General features: G+C 41.4%; 4 protein-coding genes across 6 annotated transcripts in view; 2 read left to right on the plus strand and 2 right to left on the minus strand.

Annotated features, from left to right (window-relative positions):
- The first annotated feature begins 275 nt into the window (after positions 1-275).
- Positions 276-3,725, plus strand: LOC109473598. Its single transcript, XM_019773513.1, has 4 exons — positions 276-391; positions 1,799-2,927; positions 3,186-3,325; positions 3,540-3,725. The coding sequence occupies exons 2-4, from the start codon at positions 1,845-1,847 to the stop codon at positions 3,643-3,645; spliced, it is 1,329 nt and encodes a 442-aa protein (XP_019629072.1). The 5' UTR covers positions 276-391; positions 1,799-1,844; the 3' UTR covers positions 3,646-3,725.
- Positions 3,726-4,444: 719 nt separating this feature from the next.
- Positions 4,445-10,387, minus strand: LOC109473595. The gene is made up of 2 exons (XM_019773512.1): positions 9,623-10,387; positions 4,445-6,298 (listed from the first exon to the last, which is right to left on the minus strand). Exons 1-2 carry the CDS (start codon positions 9,817-9,819, stop codon positions 4,996-4,998), a joined length of 1,500 nt encoding a protein of 499 aa, XP_019629071.1. The 5' UTR covers positions 9,820-10,387; the 3' UTR covers positions 4,445-4,995.
- Positions 10,388-12,986: 2,599 nt separating this feature from the next.
- The window catches only part of LOC109473627 (bolA-like protein 3), a 9,941-nt gene continuing 880 nt past the window's right edge, over positions 12,987-22,047 (minus strand). The window contains exons 1-4 of one of the 2 annotated variants that reach the window (XM_019773558.1): positions 16,018-16,156; positions 15,617-15,734; positions 15,058-15,146; positions 12,987-13,353 (exon numbers count right to left, since the gene is read on the minus strand). In XM_019773558.1, the coding sequence (XP_019629117.1) occupies positions 13,276-13,353; positions 15,058-15,146; positions 15,617-15,734; positions 16,018-16,065 (333 nt within the window). In that variant the 5' untranslated portion in view covers positions 16,066-16,156 and the 3' untranslated portion in view covers positions 12,987-13,275. Of the gene's footprint in view, positions 13,354-15,057; positions 15,147-15,616; positions 15,735-16,017; positions 16,157-22,047 lie in introns of those variants that run through there. The other variant, XM_019773559.1, reaches the window with a different exon arrangement.
- LOC109473582 (DNA-directed RNA polymerase I subunit RPA1-like) overlaps positions 16,365-22,047 on the plus strand; it is a 27,821-nt gene continuing 22,138 nt past the window's right edge. Inside the window, exons 1-6 of one of the 2 annotated variants that reach the window (XM_019773482.1) lie at positions 16,365-16,470; positions 17,068-17,239; positions 17,718-17,845; positions 18,070-18,150; positions 18,448-18,583; positions 19,120-19,369. In XM_019773482.1, coding sequence (XP_019629041.1) covers positions 17,077-17,239; positions 17,718-17,845; positions 18,070-18,150; positions 18,448-18,583; positions 19,120-19,369 — 758 coding nt within the window. In that variant the 5' untranslated portion in view covers positions 16,365-16,470; positions 17,068-17,076. The remainder of the gene's footprint in view (positions 16,471-17,067; positions 17,240-17,717; positions 17,846-18,069; positions 18,151-18,447; positions 18,584-19,119; positions 19,370-22,047) is intronic. The other variant, XM_019773483.1, reaches the window with a different exon arrangement.

The following is a 22,047-nucleotide window of genomic DNA, read 5'->3' on the forward strand; positions in this document are numbered from 1 at the left end:
AAACTAAAGTTCTGAGAACTGAATTCATGAAAAAAATGACGTTTACGTTTGAAAAGGACCACACTGTAGTCTATCTTTTTATAACGTATCAATGTAACGATCTCTATCATGGCGTTATTCTTTGCCTTTCATTTTGCTACATCGTGGACTCTTGAACAGGTGGCATGGAATACAGCACAGCAGGTACACCCATCACGTGACCTGCAATGTAAATCAGACCTGAGTGTCCCGTTATACAGAAACAACAGTACAATGGCAACTTGTTTGGAGCGGATATCTATGTCAACGGTCGTCTCAGCCTGTTTGCATCGTTTGTAATTCAGTCCTAGCGGGATCCAAATAACGGACAGAGTCAGCTGTAGCGCTGCACACGCCAACTCACGGTTTTCAGGTATGTTTCTGTGAATGAATGCCGAGTGCATTTCCCGAGGGAGAATAGAGCGTGCATGTAGAAATGTATAAGCCTGTGGCTCCCAACTAGGTCGTTGTGTTCAATTATAAAGGGAGCAAGAAGAAACGTAACGTCTGTGCCTGCTGTCACGGTACTTTCGCTGTTCATGATCGTCAGAAGATCGTTACGAATAACTGACATGGGCACATGATTCATTTCTTGACATCTAGATGGCTTACGAGCCACTGCACGCCATAACTCCCGTGTCCAAAGCTTTCAGCGACCAGACTATAAGATTTATGATTTCTTCCCCAGAGAAAACACAAACCTGTGCCATCATGGTACGTACTGCTCTTGTTTAATATACGCAAACTTGAGCATCTTATGACAGCCAGTCCTCTTTCAGTAGTACACTTCGAGACTGTCGCTGTATAGTTTGATGATAGTGTAAAACTAGAATAATGTGTAACAGCAAGGAAACCTCCTCTCCCTCTCGTGGGCCTCACGGTAAACTCCAATGTTTATGCAAATAGAAAAAGGGCAACGACGTCTCTGAAGCTCACGGTGCGCGGATATCTGAGTGGGCTGTTCCCAGTACGATTGATTTATTTTTCGGCGTCTCAACTTCTCAACGAGCCACCCACTACAGATCATGTTTCAGACATGTATGTAACTATACGTATACGTATGTATACTTTTATATCCTTAGTCATGAAATAAGGATATAACCAGAAGGTAATTAAGTGCAGTATATAACTCTAAGTGCGTCGTTATAGATTACTTATTGTGTGATTTAGCAAGGTGGTTGGCAGGTCGATAAGCGGTGTTCAGTCCAAGTGTGCGGATATTGATTTGTGGAAACCATTTGACTGAGGATAAGCCTTACAAATCACCAGGCAAATGTGCCGTTAGGTTTGTGCTGTGCTTTCTATTGTATGGTTTTTGTACTGAAAATCTCACTGGTCCCTTCCCAGCCTTTGAAATGGAATAGCCCTATACATTCTTCAGGGTTGAATTAGCAGTAACACCATTGTATAGTATCGGAGCGTGGAGACCCATTGAGGGATGCACACTCAATATTGTAGTATCTTGTACTTACTCCAGGCATTTGAGAAATCAGAGTCACTGGTCACCGTTACTGTTGACGTCGGTACAACATTAATTTTATGATAGTAAACACGAAAATGTCTGGTCAAGCCAATTGAGCTCAGGGTGGCCCCTACACTAAACAGGACGTTTGAAACTTTCGAACACTAAGAGGCCTCTTAACCACTGAGCGGTAACGGAACACAAGAGCATGAAGTCTAGAATAACATTTTCTCACTTACCATTTAATGACAAAGTATCACGTATTAAAGTTCTCTAAAACTGTTGATAACGCTTCTATTGCTTTTGTTTATCTTACAGGTGCCAGAGGGCCAAAAGACTTCATAACTCTGAGAAGTCAGGTGAAATGGTGACGCTCCATCGTTTCGTCCCTCTTCAGGACGACTGCGACACTCACGTGTTCACGTTCCTCGTCAGCTCGCCTCACGACATCAAGGACGAGAACTCGGGAGAGTTCACGTACGCTTGCCATAAATGGTGCCTTCGTTTGGAAAGAAAGGACTATGACAGAACTTTGGGCGCCTTTCTGTGCCTGCAGCGCGTTAGGAAGAGGGTTGTTTGTAAAGTAGATTACGCACTGACCGTACTGCATACTAAGGACGCTGCCAGGAACGTTTCTTTCCAAAGGAAGCAATGTGAATTCATCCACGGCCACTCCTCACAAGGACAGAGAAGTCTCCTTCTAGAAGAAGAACTAAGACAGGGTTACGTAGATTCTGACGGGAATTTGACAGTAGAACTGAGAATAGGAAACTGCAAAACAACCTTTGGTGCCATTCTGGACATTTTACCCAGAGGGCGCGCAGGCTTTCCCAGGTATGACTCTTCTTATTTCGAATATGGAGGGTTTGACTGGAATATCTCTGTTCATCCAAATGGAGAACACATGGAAAACACTGACCAGAGCTACGTGCGGCTGAACAGACTGACTCATTTTGATCATTTTTGCAGACTCAAATATCGTTTGACAGCCAGGTTCGCAGACGAGAAAATTGACACTGGCGCGAAAGAGGAACTGTTTGATTTTGGCGGGAAAGGAAGGGACCACCAGATTGACCAATCCCTCGGCAAGCTGACCAGAAGAGTTCGCTTGTTCCTGCATGTAGACTTGTTTTCAGCCGCGCATGTTAGCCAAGTCAAGGTTTACGCCACGGACTCCATGAAAAACCGAGCCTTTCTCCGTGATACTGAAAAACAGTGTTGGTGCATTGAGAGTGACGTCAACAACACGAAACACGTCAAACTTCGGCTCAAATACATGGACGTTTTTCAGATGCCGCCCGACTATTCCCGCTATGTTGCGTGGACTGCACGAATCGTTGGGCCCGCCGGAGCCTATCCGTGCAAAGGTGGTCCATTCTCAGCGCTCTATGTCAAGTGCGAAAAGGACGCTGGGCACGAGATGATCACGACGTTACCAACGGTGGAGGTAAGGCACGCATTTAAAATTAAGAGTAAAATATACATCTTGAATGTTCTAAACTAGACATGAAACATGGTAAAACTCAATGTAGTCATGTAACTAGCAATATATTTTCTTAAAATACAAAATTGCTTTCTCCAGTGTTTGTTACTGAAAAAGAGCAGGGGCACCCCCTCCGTTAGGATGTGCAAAATCACTAGTGAATCTCGGAAACCAAGATCCATAAACCTTGACCATCTCCCACTCTTTTCTTCCGCCCCTCAGGTGACGAGGAAGTCCAGTGGGTTACTGGACGTGTACGGGCGGCTGACGGTGCAGGTAGACCTTCTGACGTCACACATGACCTACCGGCCAACCTACGGTACAACCGACACAGTCGTGTGGAGACAGTGTCAACAACTCAGGTACAACCACACTCCACAACAACCGTCGTTACACAGCTGTAACGCTGTCGAATCTTCTAACGATGTTACATGAAAACCTGTAATGATCTTGGTTATAAAATTCCCTGATGGAGAGTCTATTGGCGTCACTACATAAGACTTGCACACAGTATATATGGAGTCGCTTGTGTGTTTTAACTCCACGGAGATTCACCATATATTCTCTCTGTTTTAGGGAACAAGTCCAGTTCCAGGACCAGTTGTCCAGTGGGTCAGCTACAACCCGCCTGTCCGGAGACGGGTCCACTGGTCACCGACAGCCCAACTACTGGGCCATGTGAACCAGTCAACCCAAGACTCACCTGTGACTACGTACCTGTAGAGGAGATATCCATGGATACGGGATTCTGATTGTTACACTGAACATTGCCTGGGTACCAAACCGTAGTTGTCCTACCCCGGCCTTTACTATAAAGCACAGGCAAGTTCTGGGCGAGCTATATCCACGAGCTATATCCAGCTGGTTTCCCTTATCCCTCTCCTTCAACACCTTTTACCTTTCCTTATCCGCTGACTTCCTGTATTACGCCGAGTCTATCTACTAGTGTTCGGCGCCGACCCAAAGATCCCTTGCGTATGTGAGCAAAGAATCCTAAACCGTCTGTAAAAAGCTACCCTCGCCTGTTGCGTATGTGAGCAAAGAATCCTAAACCGTCTGTAAAAAGCTACCCTCGCCTGGTTTGGCGGCCCGAAACGTTACCAGCCTCGAAGAGATAGCGCTGAGCTCACGGCTATCCTAACAGCATGGCATCCAGGCTTCACTGACAATTGATAAGACGTCGTGCTTGTCCCTGACCGGCTCTAGGTTCTTTAGTGTACATACCCTTCGCTTGCTCCAAGCACCTTTCCGCGCATAACGTCAGATGCTGCGTCTGCGAGAATACGTCTTTTATGAACTGGTGCTATATACATTGTATAGCTAGTTTAAAGTAATGGGCCGTGAATCGTGGTTATCATTACTAATTTTGATGTTAGATGTACGTGTTTATTATCCCTGTAACAGTGAACAAGGTATGGAGTCATGAAACTGGAGCTAATGGCAATAAACTGAATGCTAAACAACACATCTCAGAGACAGTCTACTCACTGCATGTTTATTGTTCAAACAAAAATGTCACAGTAAACAATAAACCAACATTAGCAAGAAACATTATACATAATATTTTGTGTCTCATCAGCGATCGTTTGACCACGTGTATGCGGTGTCGATTGGTTATTGTCCTGAATGATATTGGAGGTTTGATCAAGATTAATTATGCGTTTCCGAATCAGATGTGACTCTAAAGACAGACTAACTTTGGTTAAGCATGCAGAGTCTGAAATAGTGACGAACAGTCTACCCCACTTAATACTGACCAAATACTAGTTTAAAAGTAGCGATGTACTTGATACAAAATGATAATCATTTTTAATTCCATTCATGTTCCATCGTAAAAGAATGCATATTTCTCACATCATGGTTTTGCAGTTCTTTTTTCATAATGGAAAAAGTTGAGGTGGCAGTTACTTTTAGCTGATTCATGGGAATGAGTTGAAAGATTTTTATTGACAATTTACGGCTAATGTTAACATATCTAGTAATGTTAAGTTTCTGTCAATGATATGCAATCATAGGTCAGTGTCACTGTTTTTCACCAACTATAGCGTGACCTGTAACATTTTGGTGGCATCACCTGATGCCTAGCTATAAACGGGTCACTTTTTACCTTCCGTATTATTTTCGTCACAGGCTGAGAACTTTCTCTAGGGCCGTCATCAGGCGGCAAGCTCATTGTCACATGCGTTTTTGAAGTGTGTGATGGGATGTTGGTTGAAGGTATCTGAACAGGAACTGGTTCGTGGGTGACCACGTGTCGGGTTGGATGCGGCGGCGGGGCGGGTGGCAGTCTAACCCGTCTCGGTGTGTGCACCGTCCGGGACATAGTTCGGGGTTGCGAGGGCGGTCCAGGCGATGCTGCGATTGTCATTGGCCGAATATTAACTGTATTTACTGCAGGTCTCACGTACTGGACTCTTTCTCGAGTCTTCGCAGATCGAGACATGTTTAAAGTCTCCATCATCAGAACTCGGGTTATGTCTTTAGCGCCATCTGTCATGGTGTTGACGAACTTCTGGTATCTTGGGTCGTCGCCGACATTCGCGTTAATGTTCGTGTTCGAGACCGGAGTCAGTCGGGCAAAGTCGTTCTTCTTCGTCAGGGTGTTCCGAACAGTAGTCGGGGGAGCTGCTGGCAAACCCTCCTCCAGGGCTAGCAAGCCTTGGGTCGAGTGTAACGAAGAAGACGGACTAGAAGATCGTGAGCTGCTGCCGTGCAACGATCGTGGCTGGAGTGCCTGAGCATAGATATGCAGCTTTCTTCTTACAAAAAATCTTCTGACTGAGTAAACACTCGCCCTCAACAGCCACAAATTGATGATGGCAAAGAAAATTATACTGAGGAAATAAAAAGCCAGCGGCATGTAGTCCATATCAAAAGGCGAGGATACTCGGAAAGCAAGAACGAAGAATACAATTGGCACGACTCCTCTCAAAACGAGTGTCATCACTGTTCCAATGATAATGTTTACACCGTATACAACGGAGTGCCTTTCCACGTCTAATGTCTGTAACAGTTTGGATGTCTCGTAGAATATCACAGTTCCCTCGAAGAGAACGCCGAGCAGGCCGAACAGACCGCTCTGTTGATACAGGGAGAAGACGACGTACACGATGACTGTCACCGCGTGGTGGAGAAAGTTGATGCGGAAGTTCGGCAGATCGTTACGGAGGTGGAAGTCCTGGAAACATTTGTAGACGTAGTGTCCGACGTTGGCCGCGAAGACGGAGGCGACGCCGGCGGAGAGGCCGCGGAACGGCCGCTGGAACACGTCGGTGGTCGCCAGCGCACAGACCGCCCACAGACACAGGACACAACTCGACAGCTGGTCTACCAAACTGTGAACACATCAGATATGTGTGTTAACTAATGAACTACTAGTAATGTTTAAATGTTATATGCTACACAACAGACCTGTGGCAAGTTAGTTGGTAATTAAGAGACGAGAAAAGGAAAGCCACAGGAAAGAACTACGTATACACTGGCGATAAGAGAGAAGACAAGGAAATTGGGATGTTGAAACAATCTCATACCTCCATGACATGTTTAGTGCTTTCGTAAAGCTTATGCATAGTGATGATCACATAAATGGCTTACATTTACAATCCTGCTCATTAGCAAAATTTTTATACAAATTATTCACATAGCCCCTACCTAGTAACATACAACACACTGGTGAAATCCTTACCATTTAACATGAACAACGTATGATATTGTTGGTTATATGCAAGAATGACCCCTGACATACCTTTGCCAACTCATGTTTGCCATCCAAGCTGACGAATTATACATTTTTTACTGCCAATATGCAAATTATAAGAGCACATTTGCATATATTATATCATTTGATGATATTCTCCGCCCAATGACAGGGTTATCTTAAGAAATAAGGCTATTCTAGCGTTTCCTCATAAATTATGCAAATGAGGTCCTGATTTGAATACATTATGTTTAGTGATGTTCGCCTTAATTGAACTTCCAAGTATGGCAAGTATTAGATTCACAGCAGTTACCACCGTAAAAGTGTACCAATTTGCCATTAATTATGCAAATTAGGTCTTCATTTACATAATCAATATCTACCAATGATCTTGTTGTTCTCAATTACATATGTCTAAAGTGTTTCATAGCCCTAATATGGAATACAGCAGATTTATAGAATTTCCTCATTAATTATGAAAATTAGATTCTGATTTGCATAATTGTATTTTAATCATGTCAAGCATCATTTCAGCTACCTACATACCAAAAATCATGACGATCCATCAAACAGTTGTTCAGTTATCCTCTCTCGAATATTTTTAAAGAAACCATCCTGCAGTTCCAGAACAAGCCGCTAGGGGGCCCAAACTCATGTGACTTCTTCCCAAGCACGAGAGCTACCTATCATTCAAATTTCATGACCCTAGCATGTCCAGATCGCGAGATATCAAAACCGGAAGTTGCGCTGCAGTACCAAGGGAAGCCACTAGGGGGACCAAAATCTAATCATTTCCAGTTTTCGTCACACCCTACCAACACACCAAGTATGAAACCAATCCATCCAGGCGTTCTTGAGTTATCTTGTTGACCAACAGACGGACGGACAGACGGACAGACGGACGGACAGATAAACGCAACTGAAAATATAACCTCCATGACACATTTCATGGAGGTAAAAATACGTACAGCAAAACAGAAAGGAGTAAGATAAAAAAAAGACCGATACAGAAAAGACAAAAATTACAAGGAAGTTTGACAGGAATATAAAGAAAGAAGGCTGCGGGGCTTGGAATACATGTATCAGAACTATTTTGGCAAGTCGGCTATTCATTGGTGCGAAACTTGGCTGGCTCAATCAAGTAAAGTAAAATAAACAGTCGCCTGACTCGATGGCAATGAGACGTAAAATTTCCTAGTACGAGACGCGTTCCGCATCATTCTACACAGGATAGGCGCTCGTGCGTACCCGAGCAATCCGGGTTTGAAAAGAACTCTACTTAAGGAGCGTCCTTGCTCTACTTTCAAAGAAAAGGAAGAAATGCCAAGCCCTCTCCCATGTTCCCAACCCCACATTTTCATTTTTCTTGCCCTAGGCCTCATTCATGCATGGCTTTGCACAGTTCATGTGAACTTGACGCCCGTAAACGACAGACGGACTTCCCTCTCTAGTTGCCATGGTCGCTGCCACATGTACCCCACGCACGGGGAAGTAAAACTAGACCTCCCTCTCTAAACATCGCTTGAGGACCTAATATAGCTACATGTATACAAAAAGAGGAAACATTTCCTCGGTCGATCCCATACCAGACTTCCTCGCTCACCTGGCGTTGTTCCAGGTGCCTGTGTGTGTGTGAGAGAATCGGAACTTGGTAAGGGTTCGAATTCACGTGAAGGTCTGCTAAACTTCGTAACTTCTTCTTTCTTTCTCAGTCTTTCTTTCTCGGTTTTTCCTTTCTTCATTTTTCCTTTCTTTCTTACTGTCTTCTATCTTTCTTCTTTCCTAATTTCGCCGGGCTTTAACACCTAAGTGTCATCTGTCATCGTACCACACATTACTAATATCATACTAAAGCTTCTCATTACAAATTGCACACTTCTTGCAAAATTCCTTCACACAGTTCCCAAGTAGCACAGTTGCTAAGCAGTCCAACTATTCTCAAACACACAGCCGAGATGTCAAAGTTCGGCGGGCTTCAAACCGGCGCACATGCACAGACCTTTGCCTGGGGCTCTGTTCTTATCTTGTGTAACTTGTACCGGTAAACAAGACTGCCCTACGTGCAAGTTTGATTACAGTAAGCTACGCCTAACTGTGATGTAAGGCGCAAACCGAAATTCTGTTTACAATACACGTATGGTGGTCTTCATGAATCTGATGATAACAGACTTTTCAAGTGGAAGTCGATAAGCTCTGTCAGTTTTTACTGGACTGTATAACGTTATGTATAGTTCAGAAATGCACACCATTGACTACAGTTGGACCCTAAAGTGCATTGTGGCACGCCATGTCGTTTCCTGGTTACGTCAAACCCGGTTCCTAACTACTAGTATTTAAAGTAATTCTGAGTCACGAATTGAGGAACACCGGCGGGCTTTTCAGAAGTTACAGTTACAAGATGTTGCAATATCCGAAATATATAAAAGTATTACCTCACACGCATTATCTGGTCTTTTATTCAGGTGATATTCCGTAGTATTTGGTTGATTGTACCCGCACTGTGCCCCAGGTGAGGTATTACTTCCGCGTTTCACTTCTCGGTGACCATGGGCCTGTCCCTGGGTACTTTACTCCCCCACTAATACTTCTTTAGTTCTCACTATAAAATGAATTTTGCATGAGCATAATGGTGGATTTGACCAATCTCTATGCATTTTAAGGGGGCTCTCCACTTGCGACTATGCGGTATTGTTTTCTTAGTCCAGGAAAGGCTCACCATCGTTAAAATTTAACTGCATGATCTATAATTCTATAATAGAGAAACTACGACAGTGCGCAATGCTGTCATGTGGACAACATGTTGGAAATTTATGAAATATGTGATAAAATCTTCACGTGTGGAGAGTTTAACATTTCACAGTGTCCTCAAGTGCCATGAAACTTTATGCAGAAATAGTGAAATTTATATTTTACCCTAATATCATAAAATGTTTAGTTTAAATTGTTATTTCACGAAACTTACTATTTTCCGAGTGTCCACGGATGGTCCTCGTGCATGTCCAGAACCTGGCTCGGCCAAGACGAGGGGGACCGCCGAGAAACCCGCCTCAGAACCGCCGCTACACCAGGGGGAAGTAGGAAGAAGCAGGCCGCAGACACGTTCACCGTTAGCGAGGCCACCAGCAGCACGTAGCAGGTCGCTGTATCGGGCCAAGCCATCGCGCTCCGCCGGTTCGACCCACTGTGTGCTCCCGAGAAAATGTCCCTCTGACTCCCCTCCGAGGACGACGTACATGCATATCTTTCCGAAACACTGGAAAAGCACGTGAAGAGCTCTCACAAAAAACGGGAACTTAACGGGAACTGTTCTCTTGCGTGTGCAAAGGGTTTTTCCATGTAGTTAATGTGTCACCAACACACAAGGAAACTGTGCATGTATAAAGTTGGCCGAAAGCCAGAACGGGGAAGTCCCTATATGCAAATGAGCGCGGTAAAACATGAATGAATGTTAATGATAGGGTCCCAGTGGTGAACTTGAAGCTTTACTTTAAGCACAACCTTAAGGCACTTTCGAAAGACAAGAGGGCTATTCTTTGACACGAATTTTCGTATGTTGAGAATAACCCCGCTGGCCAGGCTGGCGCGGGGACGGCGGCAGGTATGAATATCAGAACTGTTTACGTTAGTTTAAAACAACATCAAAACCACAATGAGGAAGTGTTCCGCAGTCTGACTGCCGTTGGTTTGAAGTCGCCGGGAACACGTAACACACGTCTGGACAGAAACCGAAGCACGTTGTTCGAACTTTATGTTCTCCTTTTTACTTTCCCCTTTTGCGGATTCACTTCTGATATTTCCCTTTGGTGAAACTCCGTGCGAGGATCATAGCAACGCGCGTTTAAATGTACTTTTAAAAGACTTTAAAAAGTCTTTTACAAGTTCAGAAGGCTTGTGATGTGAAATGTGAGCAGTTTAAAGATTAGTTGAAGGTCTTGGAAGGTCTTCGATTTGCACAGCCTATTTTATTTGTGTACAGGTCGACACTTTCTTCAGGGCTTCTTTCAGGCACAGCTGGCACCTGTTTCTCATGTTTTACCGAAGGAAAACATACTGTTTTTGCTCTGTTTCCTCTTCTTCTTCTCCAAACCAATAAAGATCACCATGGTAACTAGTGTTGGGTTATAATTTTATAGCAGGAGGGATTTAGACTCCTGTCTGGCCATATGTATGAATGTGTTTGAGTAAGAATTAACAGAGGACCCCATACGCGAAGGCAAACATTATGCATTTGCCTTGCAAATGTTACCTTTCTAGTTAGGAGCTAAATAACTTCCGTTTCAAATGCGCATTATCACAGCCAGTGAACAGTGTGAGGAACAAACCCTTTCACACACGATAAAGTATAATTGACCAGATATACGTCCCCTGCTAGCCCTACAATACAGTTGTAGACGTAACAATGCTCTACCCATGTCATGGATGACCGTCAGCTGACGTCAGCATTGACTTTGTGCCTGGGGCTCAAACCAGTTACACAACACCTGTGGATGAAACATTAACCCCTTGGGAAACAGTGGTGTAGTGTTCTCAGTATCACACCTTCTTTCAACAAGCTATCTGTAAAAGGTTAATTGGCATACATTGTAATGAAGAGTAATGAACATTACCGTACAGTAGGAACCTTCTAACTGAGTGATTAGAATACTAGAAATGAGGTGCTTTGGGAGTATTAGTTTGCAGATACCGACTGTTCTAGGGAGGACAGTTGGCATCTGCAAACCTTTCACATTGGCATAGTCTAAAGAATACCCAACCAAACTCCTAATGCAGGGAATTTAGGGCATAAACGTGATCCAGTTGCTATATACACACACAAAAAAAAAAGATTTAAAGCTGGCAAAAAAAACCCTAATCGTTCCTGTAACTGCCAACTTCTTTCCAGAACTGTTTTGAGACTTGGTCATGGCAAGGAGCCTTAAGATCTATTTAAAGCTCCTTGGTCATGGCCAACTGTCAGCAGAAGCTCTCCCACTGTTTTGTGTAAACAGAAAAGAGGCACTGTCTCTTGTGTTGGTATAAACGAGGAGGCTAAGTTTCCATGAGTACCACAAATGTTTGGTTTCTTACGTAAGCCTTGACATTTGGATGAGAGTTCAGGAGGTATAAGGTTGCATACATCAAGAAATAAGAACAAGCATTGTCTGTTAACAACCAAGAGGCGTGACGCAGGCAAATATGATGATATCAATATATTTGATTCTGCTATAGATGGATCATATTTTCCTGACATTCAACACAAACTGCACATAATGAGTGACAGGACATTTTTGTTACACGAGGAAACATTACAATGACAGCCGAGGTGAATTACTAGTAGATCTAACATCCAAATTAATCACATTCTCATAAAACAAATACTAGTACAGTTGCATAGAGAGATGACGGGTGACAGTTATTTGTGGAGCATGTTTGTACTTATAACTGGCATGACAATGGGAACTACCTGGTATTTGTTTACCCTTCACAGTGCAAGGCTTGTAGTTTCAGAGGCCAGCACAGGTAAAAGATGTACTGAACTTATTTACTTCCTCAAAGGTATCAAGTTTCAGGACAAACCACTGAGTTTACCGGTATATATAAATTATAATAAACAAATGGACATAGCTCAAGATTACTATCTGTACTTATAAAATCCTGCTGGTTGAACCCAAAATGTTTTCAGTAGAAAATGATACTTTGTTACCAAGAGAATACATTGTTTTAAAACTCACTGAGAAGGAACTGAATGAATACAACATTACCTACACTTTTATAGGTTGAAAATGGCAACAAGAAATATCAACATCGACCTTGATAGAACATCACATCCATATACATATGATATACTTCTTCATTTTTTGTGAAAAGAATCAAATTATAGAAAAGACAGTCCACAAGCATGTTTACATTGTTCATTCCCCTTAACCATTGACCATGTTACCACTAACTCTAGTACAGTTCTTCTGCTCTCAAGCATGTATACGTTTTTCCCACAAAGTCAGTCACACAACATAACTTAACACCACTTCAGTGCCAACTAACTTGGAATTAACGCTACCTGATGCTTCCTTCCAAGAAGCAACTGTTGCTCAATACCTCACAGTATGTGAACCATTTCAGCTGGGTTCCTAGGTGAGATTCTAGAGACATACTTAGTGTTTGTCATTTAGGCCATGTTGATTTGATTCCATGGATGACATCCGCGTGAGCATGAATTTTCGTCCGTTTAAAAAAAAAAACAAAGTAACAAGTTTTCGACCGTATGGTAAATCATACAAAATGGGCAAATATATGTTGTATGTTGCAAAAAAAGTATTGGAAAATGATACTAATGTCATGGAATGCCGAAATCAATTCAGGAAAAGAAGAAAATGTGAAGAAACGAAAATTAAGAGTCTATTATTATTCGCTATACCATACATTTCATAACGAAGGAAACTTTTTTTAGCCAAACTTTTTTTATTCGCATGCTCGTGTAAGTTTTGGGGTTCCCAGAGGATGTCATCCATATAATCAAATCAACATGGCCTTATTGTTCTGTTCACTATTCACAAATGAGGGACGTATTTTGTCTTCATTTACACTGTAGCAAGTGATATTTCGTAGCAAAAACTTCTCGGTCAGTTCAGTCTGAGGTCAGCTGTCTGCCTTCTCCTGTGTGGGCTGTGTATTGATGCGGATGCCGTGCATTTGTTTCACTTCCTCTGCCAGTGCCTGCAACATAGACGGGGACAAAATGACACAATTTCTTAGTAGGCTCGGAGAAAACTCTGACAATTGGTATAGCTGACAGTGAAATATTGCTATCAGAGTTGTCGACTTTTGCAAGACCATCTGTTTCCTTCTTCAAGCTGACCGGATAGAAAAGCTGAGGAATTGGGTGGATGGGAGGAAACCAGAAAGTGTGGTGACGCAAATGGTATTTAGAACTGCAACATAAGCAGTGAAAGCCTAAAAAAAGACACAAGTCAACAACTTCTTTGCCAAGTTCCTTGATAGCAAGAATTCATACTCAAATATGGAAGAAAAGAAAATTAGACAAATTTTCCCATTGTCTCCTATATAGGGATGGAGTAGTCAAACTACTACATGTTCAGTTTCTTTGAAACAGTCCCTATATAGCTAGTATTACAAGATACCTGTCCCTATGTCATTGTGTCAAGTACTGATTACATCTGACTAATCACTCATTAAGTGGTAGAGGTCATTGACCTTCTATCATGTAAACTGTTTCCTTTTCCGAGAAATTTGCCTTGAACCAGTCATATTCCTAAGTATTTCCCACAGCCACGTTCAGAAACTTTGTTTCCTGTTGGCAACTTACTTATTTCCTGTTGTGTCAGCACTTTTGCTGTTTTGAAATCATACCCTCTATAACTTACAAATGTGAAATCACCATGGATAAACAACATATAGGATTTCAACACAACAAAAATTTAGTAGTAAAAAACTATCGAACAAAGTAGCTACACAGATCTACACAGCAACAATCTAATCTGAATCAGAGCATGTTGACACATTGCTGGAAGTCAGGTACCAGGTACAAAGTGGCATCTACAAACACAGCACTTTTTGAACTACTTCCAGGAAAAAACACACATCGTTACAGGCTTCCTGGAAAAACCGTTAGTAAGTCAAAACATCAACAACAGCTTTGTAGAGGCTTTCCTGTAATTTTGTAAAACTGGTTCTTTTGTGAAGCCAAAGTAAAGTTCAAAGTTCTGGTCGAGTAGAAATGTGACAAGCCAAAGTTGAGCCCATACACCTGTCACCTGTATAGACTTAACTTCGGCTAGTTAGGCCTGTGTCCTTGGGCCTAGGAAAAAAAAATGCTGACCGACCCTACTTGTCACCCTAGAAAACCTGCTGACCCTAGACTTTTTTTTGGGGGGGGGGGTCGACCCCTGCAAGGAGGAATTTTTGGAGCTGATAAACCTTTTCTAGCTCCATGACCTGACACCTGAGTGATAAAACATTGTGCAATTGGTTTTCTTGACATTGAACATTAAAGTGTCCTCAATCACTGATCATTCATCAAAGAACACAACAAAGACCCCTGTCTATTTCAAGTACAACAGGAAGTTTGGTTTGCGTCAGTGACTTAGCTTTAAGTACATGATGTAGGCTCCTGACAATCACCTGGCAGATATACAATCTGGCACACCTGCAGCGTTATTGGGGGTCAGTTAATCATCAACTTTTCTATAACTGAGAAACTTTTGTTTTGGCGAGGGAAGCTTTTTTTTTACAACTTCCTTTGTGAGATTACAATGTGAGATTAGCAAAACAACAGACCATTTCTGATGCCTTGCTCTTGTAGTCTTTACTCTTTACTATTCATACAAATCCAAGAAGGGTCTCCAGACATGTAATACAACACCCGATGATAGTGAAACAGAGCTGGAATACAATGTATACCTCATTGACCATTCTATGCTGCATAACTGTTCTCTTTCCCTTAAACTCGTCTGCAACAATGTGGACTTCATACATGGCACCGCATCCTCCTGAAATCAACAACAGTATAACGTTACATGTACACATGTATTTACTATCAAGACAATAGAGACTATTGTCTGAAATGAGACCATTGTCTGATGTGTATGTCACTAGAATATAGAATAAGGAAGGCTTAATTAACCTGTTTGGTATCAATAAGCAACATGTATATGTAATGTTAGCCTGTACCAGGCTTCGGGAAGGGGTTGGAAAGAGTAGAATTGGCCAAATAGACAAAGTATACTACTAGTATTCGGCCAATTTCTACTCTTTCCAGATGCTTCCCCAAGCCTGGTAGAGGCTACATATAATGTTATACACAGATGGCTATGCCTATAGACTAACCAAAGTCTATGCTCGCTTTCCTGCTAACAATTGGAAGTTCTACACATTTGCTGTAAATGTATAGTCAAGATTGTTACTTAGTGATCACATACACCATGGACTGTCACTGATGTCACTTTGCTTCATGTTGTACCTGATATGTCATCGACCTTGATTTCTATTGCTCCAGGAAACTTGACTTTGAGGATGTTGGCTATCCGTGTTTCTCCGTCTGTCGATGTGCAGTACCAACGTTGTCTCATCACAGATACCTGTACATATATCATAAATATTATAAGAGTATGTTTATAAATTTTGCAAGTTCTTTCTCTACCAAGAGATGTGTTTCAGTGACTACGAAAAAATAATTTGTCTTGCATCTCAAAACTATGAAACATGAATGATTTGCCAAGGAATAGAAGTACCAAATGCATCAGATTTTGCAATTCACAAGAACTCTAAAATTTATTTTATTAAAATTAATTTGCGACATCATTTTTGACAGGAGGAGAATCATTTATTTTTCGTTCTATACAAACATAACTGAACACTTACCAAAAGTTGTCTAGAGAGGCTTCGTAACATTATGCTTGATATGATCATGATTGTGAGCTGTCAATATTTTCTTTCAACAGGTATAATGTGTTCGCTGCATCAGCAACGTGCAGCTTTGCACGTAGGAAGGTCACTTTTCTTTTTAATCTGTGGATCAAACCATTGCGTGATATGGGGAATTACGTAACGTGTAAATTTGCACTATTGTTGTTTCTTTGTACATTTCAGCAGATTTAATTATAAAACTCATTAAAACTTTAGCAGTGTTATTAATTTTGATTAGAAAACGACAAATATTGTGTGGTATTTTACTTTCCCACAAGCTGGGAGGAGGAAGCCTCCCTCTCTTTAATGGTAGATTCCAACATGGCTGCCCACTGGTGTTTGCAAGGCAGCACGTGAAATAGTTCAAAAGTTTCTGCACTTTTCTCGTCTTGAAGAGCTGCGAAAAACGTGAGTATTAGAAAAGGGTATTTGGTGAACCGAACGTATTGCATATGCGCTGCTTGATGTCAAACATTGATCTGTAGTGTAACGTAGGCAAGAAAGTTATCGTGACGAGGTAGCCGGGGGAGGGGGGCTGAGAAGTATAATTTTGGGAATTTTATAATAAATTATATACGTAGCGTAGCGTAAGATAAATGATATCAATGGGAAGTTAGCTATGGGGACATCGAGATACGACGAATATGTACGATTGGTGCATCGTGAAATGGCCACCACAAGATAAAACATTATAAGCTCATCTGTGTTCAAGGGATTTGATTATAAAATTATGATCATGATAATCAATTTGACTTACGTCTGAACTTTTGATTCAACGTCAAGAAAACAAATACGAATATTCTTTGTTTTATGAGTCAGTTTTTTTGTCAGGTCAAAAGTTAAATTCTACTCAACATACCAAATTGTTCTACTACTCAAACCCCCCTTTCAAAACCCCCTTTTCAAACTTAAGAAGAGACTTTAAAACGAAGAGACTTTAAAAAGTCTCTTCTTAAGTCCTCTGTACACTTAAACATTCAAATGACTTATACCTCATCCTGCCAGGTCTCCCAGATGTTAACGTGGGAGATCCCGTCCCAGCGCCTGTCCGGGGTACAGTTCAGTACCTACAGTGCAGAGGAGATCTGCAGACTGAGTGTGAAGGAGATCACCAACCCTCAGACATTCGACAACCTCCTGCACCCAACCACCGGGGGACTGTACGATCCAGCACTCGGTAAAACTTCTGCTTTTCTTACCTGAAAATAAGATAATTTTTTGCCATATTTTTCTACATACTGCCCTATAATAATATCAATGACTAGTATCATTAGCCAGAAGTAGCCAGTGAAGTAGCCAGAAAAAACTCTTCAATGTACAAACTATAGAACTAGGAGAGTAGAAACAGAAAGACACTCCTGGTCCCTGGGCCGGAGATCGAACCCACTCCAATCCCGGGCACCAGCTCTAACGATTTGGCTAAAAGGTCTATACCCGTCAGACGGATCAGTTGGTAGCACCTATAAACCTCCCACTGGTACACCTTCTTACAATTAGACAACACTTGCATTATCAAGCTTGTCTACTTTAGGATGATTTGCTGTTGACAACTTTTTTATATGTTTCTAGATAACATTCTAAAATTTCAATAACTTTTATAATAGATCCACATCATCATCCAGTAGTACTTATGTTTCTTCTCTCTCCATATATAGGTCCAACAGACAGAGATGACCTGTGTGGCACCTGTGCCCAGAACTACTTACACTGTCCTGGTCACATGGGCCATGTCAACCTGCCACTCCCAGTCTTCAACCCTCTCTTCCTCAGACTGCTGTATCAGGTCAGTAGAAAGGAATTTTTTTATGTTAACTTCTAATTAATTTTAGTTTTTCATATTAACTAAGTTAAGTTTAATGAAGGGACAGTGGTATGGTATGAAGTTTTAGTTTATTCAATTTTCCATAACAGTCGATCAACAAGGTTCTAGAGAACAGTTATCCAGGATTATGTAATGTTCAAAATGGAAAGGAAAGCTTTTTTTCATTGAAGAACATTTTGTTCCAGATGCTGAGAGGATCCTGTTTCTACTGTCACAGACTGATGTGCCCCAAGATTCAGGCTCAACTCATTACTAGTCAACTCAAGGTAAGTTGATTTTACACTATTCTTTTTATACAATTAACCAATGAAAATGACACTGCCACATGTACCAATGTCCTCTGTACTCTCGTTGTTACCAGTGCACCAGAAGTATCCTCAGCTCTAAACAATGCTTAAAGTTAGATGTGCAAAGGTTCAGTGTGACAGGATATTTAATGTAACATGTAACAGTTGTTATTGCATTCCTGCAAAGGAGGTGTGTTATACTGAATGGCAGCTACACCATCTATACAGATACAGATAGTTACACAATAGGCTCTATTCTGTGTGACAAACCTGTAGGTATTAGACCATGGGCTGGTGCAGATGGTAGAGAAGCTACATGGAGTCCTGAGTGGGATCCTGGAGGAGGAGGGGGAGGCTGATGATGACTACATCGCCCAGCAGCTGCAGGAGGAGGCACAGAAAGCCATCAGTGGTAAGGACTTTTTATGGGCTGGAGACATATTAGTTCTGTGTCATATTAAGGTAAGTAGAATATCAGAAATACTGTGTGAAATCTGAAGAGGTATTATAGATGACACTCGCAGTACAGATCAAGTGGTAATAGATACATAACCAGTGATTTCCTTTTGCATTAAGTATTGACTACAGCTACATTCATAAGCCATATCTTTATTTCATTTGATAAGGTCTGAGAAGGTTGACACTGTCCCAGATTTCTGACTTGAGTCCAGTACCTAGCAGACAAGACAGGCCATGATTTATGATACAATGAATAAATGAACTTTATTGCTTGACAGTTGTACATGGTACAATTTATGGCAACAATGACAATGTCTTCGGTGGCTCAGCAAGGCACAATCCAAGTAGAGTCATCCAAGACTTTTCAATTTAAAGTTGTTGTTTGAAAGGCTTAACATGTACTAGTGTGTTAAGTATTGCATTTTGTCCTAAATTGGTAAGATATGTCGAGCTGAACTGACCTTTTTGATTCTTTGGTTTGGATCCCAGGGGTGGACACAAAAATGACCCAGACACAACAAAACATGAAAACTGCTGTCGGGAAGAGGAAAGATCTAGTGAAGGAATTCACAAAGGACTACTTCAAGAAAAGGGGAACGAGGTGTCTTCACTGTAAAAGCCCAGTCAGAAACCTCAAGATGCAACACAACAGTAGAATCTTGTTCAAGGGAATACCCAAAAGACACTTTAAGAAGAAGTATGAGGATGGTGAAGAGGGAGAAGATGAAATAGGAGAAGGGTAAGTACACAATACAAGTGACCAGGATCTTGGCTCCCTAATGGCAGTAGATAATTTCATCTATAAGGAAAATTCTTTACGACATGAAATGTTGTCATTTGCTTAAAAGAAATGATTGTAACATACTTGTGTACTTGGTTCATTCATATTACATGGATGCAAATATATGGTTATGTAGGCTACATATAGGACATGATAAGGGAAACTGGGAAGGTTTTATGTACTTAGTATATTTTTTCAATTGTAGAATAAAAGCCTAAATTGATTCTCATTCTTTGCTGCATATGTATCAAAATAACAGGATCAAGATCCTAAATCTGAAATATAACCATGCAGTCAATGAGTTATTATAGATAGATGTTATGGTACAAAAATGTACCAATTTTGCTCTTAATTGTCATGTTGAATACAGGGAACAGAAGGATTGGTTGGCTGATAAGCTTGATGTGAAGAACGTCATCACAGACTCTACTGTTGAATCAGGGTACCTCACCCCCTACGAAGCCAGGGCACATCTTAGAGCTCTGTGGAAAAATGAAGGTAAGGTCCTTCCTATACTAGTAGCCATTGCAGGTCCCATCTCTTATAAACATTGTATTTTGATTAAGCTTTTTGACAAACATACAGGGATGCAATTCTAACTGTACAAGGCTAAAAATCTGTTGGTACTGATTTTTCATGTATACAATTCAGCATCTTGAAGTATAATCTTGATACATTTATGTGAAATATTTGGCACATGAAGCATTAACTTGTTTGAATGAAGAATTTCAGTGTGGAACCTACATGTATGTTTGAACTTATCTCCAGGTGAACTTCTGTCCAACCTGTTCGGTGCCCTGAGGCTGGTCCCACAGGGAACATGTCCCATCGACATCTTCTTCTTGGAAGTTTTACCAGTTCCACCTTCCAGATTTAGACCAGTAAGTCTCAAATAACTTCTCTCGGTGTAAGATAAGAAATGCTATCAATGTGTAACATTCTTGGGCAGTATTGTGTTGTTTAAGATGATACATGTAGTATCTTTTCTTAGTTTTAGGAACAGATACGTGTAGATACATTAAGAAACTTACATACTATTTCCTTTTCCGCAGGTTTCAGTCCTTGGTGACAAAAGATTTGAGAATGCGCAGACCTCAAACCTGGCCAAAGTTCTGGCAGAGTGTGTTGTAGCCAGAAAGTTGCTACAGGAGATGGGGAAAGAGGAGGGGGAGGATACAAAAACTGGAGGGAAGGTGAGTGGTTCTATCTGATACAATGTAATTTGACTTCAACATTGATCCATCTTCTTATATTGTATAGCATCTGTTATATCCATGAATAGTTTCATCAGGTGGGAATGCATCTATGGCAGGGACACCTGTTCTGCAGTGCAATGTGAATCAGTCAGAATTGCCCTGAGGAAGGTGACAGATGGTCATCGAAACATCAGCTGTGAATAAAACACTTTGTGTGAAAAGAGTCTCTATTTACTCAGCATCTGTAATACTTTTTCATCTTCTGTAGTAAAAAATGGCCAATGACTCAAAAGTAGTAGCAATCATGGAAAAAACACAGACAAAATGACAGTAGTAACTTCAGTAGTAATAGCTACATTTTGTATTTTCATGTTTTTTTTAAATGTTTTGCTGATGTTGTCTCATTTCTACACCCAGACCATTCTACATGAGATATCAGGGACGACAGTAACAGAGAAGGTGAACAACGTCTGGCTGAGACTACAGACGTCTGTGAACAGGGTGATGGACAGTGATCTGGACAAGCTGTCCAATGACAGGAGCCCTGGAATAAAACAGGTACTGGAGTGTTCAGTGTAGGAAAGCCAATGAAGGATGCCTACATTGTCTGAAAGGCTGTTTGTCAGTCAGTGTGACGATGACCACTTTGTCATCCATCTGTAGTCGCGTGTCCTCATGTGGCTGTACAGTCCAATTGTCATGATAACAATCAGATCTGAAAAGATTGATTTTCCTTTTGAAGTATGTGTCAATCATTTAGAATGTAGGCACAATGCCTGCCAGTGGACTTGATACTTGATACTGGGTGTTCAATCGCTCAATTCATGTAGGGGAAACACAACACATATTGGTAGTTCCTCAATTGAATTTGAGGCAAACTTGAATGCCAGATCTGATGAAAGAAACTGCAAAAGCAGCAAGTTTATAAGTACAATCACAAACACGTTCTCTGTTGATGTAGCTGATAGAGAAGAAAGATGGTTTGTTCAGGAAACACATGATGGGGAAGAGAGTGGACTATGCTGCCAGGTCCGTCATCTCCCCTGATCCTTACATCAACATGGATGAGATCGGGATTCCTCTGGTGAGTCATGTTATCTTCAAACTAATCAAGTATATCACTGGAATGTAACAAAGTCTTCTTTAAATCATCACTCAGCGTTCATTGTATGAATAGTTATGAGCCCTTCAAGCGTACTGAAAAGCAGTCCCTATGTTGTGATGTTTTGCTGCAAATGTGACGTTTTGTTGTCAGGTTTTTGCGACCAAGCTGACCTACCCCCAGCCTGTGACAGCGTGGAATGTCCGAGAACTCAGGCAGGCTGTGATCAACGGACCCAACGTTCATCCTGGGTACGGGTTTCATCAGTTTTATCTAATATCTGTATGAAGCAAAAAACACTAAAAAATGTAGTATGATAAAAGTTAAGACCTGCAGTG

This window comes from Branchiostoma belcheri, unplaced genomic scaffold, assembly GCF_001625305.1.
Source record: "Branchiostoma belcheri isolate BF01 breed outbred unplaced genomic scaffold, Haploidv18h27 scaffold3, whole genome shotgun sequence".
NCBI lineage: Eukaryota > Metazoa > Chordata > Leptocardii > Amphioxiformes > Branchiostomatidae > Branchiostoma > Branchiostoma belcheri.

Coding starts and splice junctions, on each gene's coding strand:
- LOC109473595 (XM_019773512.1), bottom strand. CDS start 9,819: ATGGCTTGGCCCGATACAGCGACCTGCTACGTGCTGCTGGTGGCCTCG. Junction 6,299..9,622: donor CCGTGGACACTCGGAAAATA/GTAAGTTTCGTG, acceptor ATGTGTTCACAG/TTTGGTAGACCAGCTGTCGA.
- LOC109473598 (XM_019773513.1), top strand. CDS start 1,845: ATGGTGACGCTCCATCGTTTCGTCCCTCTTCAGGACGACTGCGACACT. Junction 2,928..3,185: donor CGACGTTACCAACGGTGGAG/GTAAGGCACGCA, acceptor TCCGCCCCTCAG/GTGACGAGGAAGTCCAGTGG. Junction 3,326..3,539: donor AGACAGTGTCAACAACTCAG/GTACAACCACAC, acceptor TCTCTGTTTTAG/GGAACAAGTCCAGTTCCAGG.